General features: G+C 38.3%; 1 protein-coding gene across 1 annotated transcript; it reads right to left on the bottom strand.

Annotated features, from left to right (window-relative positions):
• Positions 1-638: 638 nt before the first annotated feature.
• myl13 (myosin, light chain 13) lies at positions 639-6,900 on the bottom strand. The gene is made up of 6 exons (XM_066680711.1): positions 6,799-6,900; positions 4,393-4,420; positions 3,367-3,516; positions 1,692-1,865; positions 1,095-1,172; positions 639-667 (listed from the first exon to the last, which is right to left on the bottom strand). The coding sequence occupies exons 1-6, from the start codon at positions 6,898-6,900 to the stop codon at positions 639-641; spliced, it is 561 nt and encodes a 186-aa protein (XP_066536808.1).
• Positions 6,901-9,116: the final 2,216 nt, after the last annotated feature.

Below are 9,116 nucleotides of genomic sequence, written 5' to 3'. Positions count from 1 at the left end.
ATTTTTTTGTTCAATGTTAAATTCAGCAAATAATTATGTTATAATAAATAAGCGTCCTTGGGTTTGTGAAAGGCGCTATATAAATTGAACTAATTATTTATTAAGGGTGGCACGGTGGTGCAGCAGGTAGTGTCGCAGTCACACAGCTCCAGGGGCCTAGAGGTTGTGGGTTCGATTCCCACTCCGGGTGACTGTCTGTGAGGAGTTGGTGTGTTCTCCCCCTATCCGCGTGGGTTTCCTCCGGGGGCTCCGGTTTCCTCCGGGGGCTCCGGTTTCCTCCCACAGTCCAAAAAACACACGTTGGTAGGTGGATTGGTGAATCCAAAGTGTCCGTAGGTGTGAGTGAATGTGTGTGTGTCAGTGTTGCCCTGTGAAGGACTGGTGCCCCTTCCAGGGTGTATTCCCACCTTGCGCCCAATGATTCCAGGTAGGCTCTGGACCCACCCGACCCTGAACTGGATAAGCAGTTACAGATAATGAATGAATAATTATTATTTATTATTATTATTATCCCAATGTGTGTTGTTTTACATAGAAAATCAAAGCAAAGTGAAAAATAATTCTGCAGGATATATGTGGGCAACTAAAACAGGAGATTGTATTATAGGATGTAGATGTGAGGAAATTTTTTTACCTGCTTAGCCAGCCATGATGTGCTTTACAAATGCTGCAAAGAGAAAATGCAACCTGAGATCAATACTGAGCACAAAACATTCAAGTGTTGTGGGCAGGGGTGGGTGGGGCATTTTAGAGATTTGTCTGCTCCTAGCACACTTGATTTAACTAATGAGCTAATTAACAACCCCTTCCAAAGGAGAAATGGGTGTGATGGAGTGAGGAGAAAAGTGGCCCACCAGGATCAAGACTGAAAATCACAGCTGACCTACAGTTAAAATACTTTGTAGTCACTTTGAGTGAGGTAAAAGCGTGCTCTGCAGTTAACTTAAACTTCAATCACACACATTTAGACAGAAATATCAGCTCAAAATTAATCCTAGTGAAGTGTGAGACGTAATGCAGAATGGTTTTGTATAGAATCACAACCAAATAAAAAAATGTATATCTCTAGGCACTACCAGAAGAGTAATTCTCACCCTCATAGTTGATGCAGCCATTAGCGTCCTCTTGCCCTGCCATTAGTTGCTCCACCTCATCCTCCTTCATCTTCTCACCTAAACACAACAAAACACTCAGCTAAGAGCCACAACTGTAACCCACAGTTCTGCTACATGCTGAAGGAAATTTTAAACTGGTATTCCACAAATACCTTTAATTTAAAACCCATTTTTACTCCCCAGTTCCACCCAAACATCTGCAGTTGGGTTCCATTAGTCTCCAGTTGTGTCCCATTAGCTGCTAGCGTAGCTGTTGCAATTACATTCAATACCAGCAACACTGGAAGTGTCAGGACAAACATGTTTCCATGGTTCCAGACACCATAGTTGACAACCACAGCCTCTTTGTTCCATACGGATGCTACTGGCACTGAGCTACTGGGATGAAGTGAGGAGGCTATCACACCCACCCAGAAAATGAATTCAATTTTAGTGCCATCTTTTGAATAAACACAATAATAATAATTAAAATACACAGAGAATTTAAAGGGTTGATGCTAGTGATTATTATTTCTGCTAATATAGCTAATATCAGGATGAAGTTTATAATAATAATCCTGGAATAGTGAGCAGTACCCAGTGTAGCAAGGACGTGTCGAAGCTCAGCCCCCATCACTGTGCCATTTCCTTCCTTATCAAAGACCCTCAGACCCTCTACAAAGTCCTCGAAAGTGCCACGTCCTTTAGCTTTACAGATGAACTGGAACCTGGGCAGGAACTGATCAAAGTCCAGCATCTTCACATTCATCTCTGAGCATAAAGAAGCATGTCACAAAACAGAAACCACCCAGTTCAATGTACATTTATATACCTATACATATAATACCTAATATATATTGGAAAAGCAACATTGTTAACTATTTTGAAATAATACCAATCATAATGCTGGACTATAAAGAAACTGTGATGTTCACTTGTATACTTTTATCCAACGGATGAAATATTTTTTAAAGGTGTCAGTTGTCATATTACATTTTTGGTGCATTATGATCAAAACTGAAAACAAAAACAAAAGCTTTAAAATTGGACTCTAACCTAGGAAACCAAAAGTGGGCATTCCTTTCTCTACCTCATGGTCATGGTCAAAACAAGATCTGTACCTTTGGGCTTTGAAGTTCAAATATGGCTCTATAACTGATTTTTCTAGTTCTTTGAAGACAAGCATCAAGACTTTTCTCTTGTCTGTCAGGTGGTGGAACAAGCTACCCTCAATTTCTGCATTTAAACAAACACTTGTCTAGCACTCAGAATATCTGGTATTGCACTTACGCTGTTTTAGAGATAAAATTGTTTTATACTATTCTGTTATCAGCACTGCCTCTTGCGCTGTTGGGTTTTTCTTGTCCTAGGTATCTGTTGCGCTTTCTGGTGGTATCTTATTCAAAGGTGTTCTTGAATATTAACCTATTTGTACAAACTAGAATGCATTCTAGGGAGGCATGGTGTATCGCAGTCACACAGCTCCAGGGACCTGGCTGTTGTGGGAGTTTGGTGTGTTCTCCTCGTGTCCGCAATGTTTTTTTCCGGGTGCTCTGGTTTCTACCCACAGTCCAAAAACACATGTTGGTGGCTGGATTGGAGACTCTAAGGTGTCCATAGGTCTGTATGTGTGAGTGAATGTGTCACCCTGTGAAGGACTGGCGCCCCCTCCAGGGTGTATTCCTGCCTTGCGCTCAAAGATTCCAGGTAGGCTCTGGACCCACCGTGACCTTGAACTGGATAAGCGGTTACAGACAATGAATGAATGAATAGAATGCATTGAGTGTTATCTAACATGGTTCAACTGTTACCAATGAGTCTTCGTATGAGAGTTCTAATGAAAAGCTTGAAGAGATGCTAGATGCTATTCCCAAAAATCAATTTAGATAACTTTCTTCATTCGTTCTCTGTAACCGCTTATCCAGTTCAGGGTCGCGGTGGGTCTGGAGCCTGCCCAAAATCACTGGATGCAAGGCAGGACACACGCTGGAGGTGGTGCCAGTTCATTGCGAGGCAACACACTGACACATTCATGCCTATGGACACATTAAACTAGCCAACCCAACTCCCAAGCACCCAGAGGAAACCCATGCGGACATGGGGAGAACTCCTCAAAGACATTCATGCAGAGAAGAGGACCCTGGGGTTGCACAACTTTGCCTCCCCATTTAAATAACTTGAGAGCAATCAATACATATTAATAATATTAAAGTAAATATGAAACCAAGCATCTGTTTCTGATGAAAGAACATGCATGAAAGAACCAGCTTACCTTCAGCTTTGGGCTTTCCAAGGACATGCATGACCTCCGCATTAGTGGGGTTCTGTCCCAGCGCTCTGATTACATCTCCACACTGAGCATAGGTGATCTTCATCTCGTTGGTTGGTGTTCTATCAAACAGCTGGAATGCATCCTTGAAATCTGTACAGAAGACAACAGCATCTGAAATGACTGAGGAAATCCATCTAATATCTTATACAAAACAAATAGGGGTTTGGTTTTTACAGCAGCTACACTAGGGTTCATATAGAGAGCACATAGCCATTTCAGTTAAATATGGTATGAATTGAACTGAAAATGTACAAGCTTAGAAACAAGCCACTGTCACAGGAGTGGTATATTTAAGAGTATGTTTAATTAGGAACATAACTTCAAATTTCATATATATTTTTTAATGTATACATATTAATATTAGTGCAATAAAAATAAAACAACAGGTGACATTACAGTGGAAGCATACCACACAATATTAAACTAATTACTATATTAATTATGTTATTAGTGAGGAACATTTAACCAGTATTTATTCACTCTATAATGCTCATCTATTATCCTCATCTTCTGCACTTTTTCAAAACAATGTTAGAACTTTGCTGTTACAGATGTTTAAATTTGAGTTGTTCAAAGATCTACAATAGTGTTAAACTTGCTGGATATCTACTGTCTGCCATTTCATCAATTTTGAGTTTGGCAATCACCAAACTCAAACTATTTTTTTAATATTCCCCCACTGCTGTGGAAAGATCTCCTAATTGGTGACCCTCACATGTCTTACTTTGGGTGTAAAAAAAATATGTTAACATCAAGGGATACTGCTGTTTTGTTTAAAATCAAATATGTTCAAATCAGATAAGCAGAGTAGACAAACCCAGGTTAAAATACCCATACAGAGAGGCTGTATAGCAGTATGAAAATATCTTGTTTGCTAAAAACAATTAGACATGTACATAAACAGACTCAGCAAGAAAAAGTCAATAGGCCATAACTTCAGTTAATGAAAGAAATTAAAACACTTACCCTCAATCTGCTCAGCTGTGAACTCCAGCTGCAAGAAAGAAAACAATTACATGTCTTAGAGATGGTGTGCTAATTATATAATGTTCTGTTAAACACAGAAAAATCCATTGCCCCAGTGACTGCTTCAGTTAGCTAGTAATGTGACAGAATAATGCAGCAGAGACCACAAGGTGAACAGAAGATCTTTTTTAAGGATCTGTGGCCTTGAGGTACATGGCCTGTCACATATCCCACATAGTCTCATCACAATCAGCTATAGCTCCAGTTACTCACACCTCATTCAGCTGCTACGGCCTGCCTTCTGTCCACTACAATGCAGGCGTGACCTTGAGCACCCCCACACACATACAGAGACCCCTTTTAGCAGGGTGTGAGCACAACTATTAACTGTGTGCTAGTCATGTTTACAGAGTGTACTTACTGAGTGCTACTGTTATGTGGTATAAACTGAATTCCTTCAGAATTCATAAATGTGTATGGTAGCAAACACAACATACGGGAATATTACTGTAATAGTAGCCCCATTTATTAAAATCCCTATGCTCTATTTTTTTTCCAAATAATTCACCATTTATTGGAAATCTCTACTGTGCGCTTTCACTCAGTGGCCAATTTATTAAAACCCCTACATTATCTGCATGTATACTAGCAAGAAGGTGGAGCCATAAGGGGGTGGTTTCTAATAAATTAACCAGGGAGACTAGTTTGATTTGCTTGAATATTTTGCAAAATACATGTCTGGGCCTTTTTATAAAAGAAGAGCAAACTGAAATATGTGTCAAAACGTAAAAGCAGAAACATTCCTAAAAGGTCTATTAGCAGTCTCTCAGCTATAATCATTTCCATAAGTAGATGGGTGGTCCACTGGGGAAGGCTATAATAAAAAAATAAAGGAAAAAAAACATTGCAAGCAGCCTCAAAGTTAGAAACATGGCTGCTTCCACCGACCCCCAAAAATTCCCAGTCAGTAAAAAAACATACTGCTGAAATATCTTTTGGGTTTCTTTTTTGTGATGGTTTTTCTGAAACTCTAGTCATGCGGTCAGTTGCCCATGGCCTCCACTGACAAAACAAAACATTAATTGCTCAGAGAAAATAATGTAGTATGTGTTTGTAAAGGGATACACCACACCAATGATATGGTGTAGAATATCACTTTCATATGTCTTGTTGGAGCTAAATATATGAAATCCTGAGTTGAAATAACATTAAAACGCAGATGGGGTGCATTACTGAAAGCCCACCCAATAACAGAATCATTTTTAGTGAGACTGTGGTCCTTGACAAAATGTGAGCTGTTTTACTGTATGAGCACCTATTGTCAGATACACATCCTGAAGTGTCTCACAGCCTAATGAATATGTCATTTTTAAAAATCTGTGTCACCAGCTGCTTATGGAAACCAGGATGCTGCATCTTAATTAATCTGTAATTATCTATGCATTACAGATACCAGGAGTTAGAGGAGCCATATTAGCAGTTAAACAGCAGGACATCGCTTTGCACGTTACCCACTGCGTGACATCTACACTGATCCTCAAAATAGCTTCAGGGACCATCAGTGAGATGCTAAAAAGCAGCAGCAGGAGAAGCTTGCCAATTTTCCTGTAAGAAGGTCACATTTGTCCCTTTGGAGATTCAACGGAAAAGCTAACGTCAAAGATAATGGGACACCATTATTCCCCTTTGATTTGATACATGGAATGAGGCAAGCTGCAGTACAATTCCTACCTTTCATTCAGGAGTAGAACAAATGCTTTTTTCTAACAGCAGCCCTTTTGTCTCTATCAAATTTTACTTAGGGAAATGCATTCACATAAAATACCACTTAAAGGGAAGAGAAATATACAGATGATGATTCTTTCTCTTTCTTTGGTTCCGGTGTTACCACAGCTTGTGATTAATCTGCATTCATATGTTAGATTTGATACTAGAACCATAGTGTGATAAAGGGTTTTAGTCAGGCTTATGAGCATTAGCATTAAATAAGCTGACCATAAAACATTTCAAGGACTGATTTGCAAAATAAAGCATTTGATGCAGAAGTTTGATAATGGTTCATTTAAGACTTAGAGACAGAAAATGGTGGGCGATATAGCCAACATGTATCATAACAATAACTCAAGAATACCTTTATGCAGGTACACAGAGCTAATTAAATTCACTTTGAAATTAAATCTGCTGTTGATCAGTGTTGATTGTGTCCACATTTAATGGTTTAATTTTAATTTACATTAATGAGGCAACATTACACCTTGATTGTTCTATGTCTTTATTCATTGTGGGATGCTCAGTGGAATAATTATTCAGTGCAAAACTTAAAAATAGAATACCACTGCAAGGTTTTTTATTGCTGAAATAAAACCCAAGTGTAAATGAAAGCAGGCCCTGAGATGGGTTTCATACCTGTACTTCCGCTGGGTTAAACTCAGGTTCCTTTGGGGGTTCAGGCTCTGGAGGTTTAGGGGCTGGTGCAGGTTTGGGCTCTTCCTTCTTCTTTGGTGCCATGGTATGAGGGTGATGAGTTGAAGAGGAAGGAGAAGGTGGACGACTGAGGCTTGGACACGCACTGGGTGTGGATCTCCTGACGACCAGGGGGGCCTTATATTCTACATGCTTACAGGTACCACACACCCTTCCTGCCTCAGATTGGTGCCGCAAGATAAAGGGAAAACCTTATAAGGATGTGCCTCACGGCTTCTATTTGAGACACTTTCCCAGAACAAATGGCCTTCGTGTCCATTTTACTTCGTGCTAATTTGGGGAGAAATCATGGCCCAGAGCCATTGGTCAATAACTGCTCAGAGACAAAGGGAGGACATAATGGGTGGTAATGTGAGACAACTGTCTGCTGAGCTGAATGAAAATACACCCCCTTCTTAAGCATCTGTACATCTACATCAGAGGCCAGATGGAATACAGCCACAATTAAAACCAACCTTCACATCAAGAATATTTCTTTGATATATAGACAAAACCTAATGATACCAGCTTTCATTATCTTCAGGATAATGCTAAGTTCAGAAAATTCACTTCTTAACCAATGCTAAATTATTTTTCATGCCTTTATTACTTCTATGTTGAACTGCTGCTATACCCAATTTTTCTGAATCTTACAGAAAAAAGCTTAACCATGTTTAAAGCGGTCTAGAATGCACTTTTGGTATTATGAACCATCATACTTATGTGCCAAGAAATGATAAATCTACTGTAGCTGGAAAAGCCACTTCATAAAAAGCCCCAAGCTTTGGAATATACTTCCAGTCAATATTTGATGTCTGACCAGCTCTGACCATGAGAGTGAGCACATACATCCACATTACCCAGAACAACCCTTTGGTGTAAAAGTGAATTACACACCTGAATAGTTTATATGACGGTGAATGAAGAAATAATAGAAAATAAAATGAGCATATTTAAATGCAGGGCTAATTGTAAATAAATAAAATTGTGTTCATGATCTTTGTGCATATGTATGTAGTATGAGATATAATCATAGTGCAAAGAGGATATTATTTAAGGAGCATATTCATAACAGTTAAGGATCACTAGTTAAGAAACTGTCATATGTGTACTTTCCTAAGTGACCTGGGTTTAATAGTGCGTATTAGTGTTGCATGCTCGCTTTCTTGAGCAGCACATTTCAGTTAAAATCTTCAGTTAAAATGTTAAAATCTTCATCCTTTCAACTTGTTGATTATAAACCATTCTCTAAGCTATCTCATCTAGGCTAAGGTCACAGATGTGTAAATTGTACTGGCAAAAAATGTGGCCTTTCCCAACTTAATTTTTAAAGCATTTAATACACATTTGCAAACTTTGGCCAACATGACCATGTCATGTTACTGTGCTTCTGAAAGCATGCAATGCATATGCTTAGGTTTTGTGTTTTTAGGGGGTAACAATTAAGAATAGGCTTAGGCTCAGATGTATAGTTAGCAGTATTTTATCATGTGCATTATGCACTTTTGTCACACAACAGTGTGACCGGTTTGTATTCTACACTTTGCTGTGAAACTGGGTTGCTGTCTGATTAATGAGCTATTTTTAAAGCTGGCCCAATGCTACTTATGGAGCCCACTTTCAGTGCCTGCTACTAAATGCTCATTAAGTGCTCTTTGAGTTTCAAAGCTTGTCAAATATTGACCAGTCTGACACAGCTTTAGTTTAACAATGACCCAGACTAATAGAGTTTTAGTATACAAATGACACAATTTAATATATCATTAGTGTAAAAATGATCTGGATTAATATATTTTGGTTTAAAAATAATTGGTTAATCAGAGTTTTAGCATAAAAATATGTATGTTAATTTCAGTGTAAACAAAATATGCTCTAATTACTAATGTTTCAAAATGAAATATTTATAATCTACAATTGGTATGATCTAACAGAGCTTTAATGAAAAAAAAATTGCAGTCTGAAATATTTTGGTGTACAAATTCTAAGAATGTGTAACAAATAGCCATTCTAAATCCATTAGATAAAATATTTGAGTTTAATCGAGCCTTAGTGTAAATTTTAGAGTTTAATTATAATGTTACCTGGCCTATCAGAGCTCATATAAAAAATTATGTACAATAGTGTTAGTTTTCCAAAGAAAGATTAAGCTTTTGGAGTCTTGGAATACCCAGTATTCTCAAATCTTGTACAGAAACCTCAGCAAACTGTAAAAATGATACTAAACAATTGTAATTTTATTATGAATTGAACCAAAATAACTT

This window comes from Hoplias malabaricus, chromosome 9 (assembly GCF_029633855.1).
Source record: "Hoplias malabaricus isolate fHopMal1 chromosome 9, fHopMal1.hap1, whole genome shotgun sequence".
Taxonomy (NCBI): Eukaryota; Metazoa; Chordata; class Actinopteri; order Characiformes; family Erythrinidae; genus Hoplias; species Hoplias malabaricus.
The sequence above is the reverse complement of the archived record's forward strand: the minus strand, read 5'-3'. Positions and strand labels throughout refer to the sequence as shown.

Coding starts and splice junctions, on each gene's coding strand:
- myl13 (XM_066680711.1), bottom strand. CDS start 6,900: ATGGCACCAAAGAAGAAGGAAGAGCCCAAACCTGCACCAGCCCCTAAA. Junction 4,421..6,798: donor TTAACCCAGCGGAAGTACAG/GTATGAAACCCA, acceptor TCTTTCTTGCAG/CTGGAGTTCACAGCTGAGCA. Junction 668..1,094: donor TGGCTGCATCAACTATGAGG/GTGAGAATTACT, acceptor TTCTCTTTGCAG/CATTTGTAAAGCACATCATG.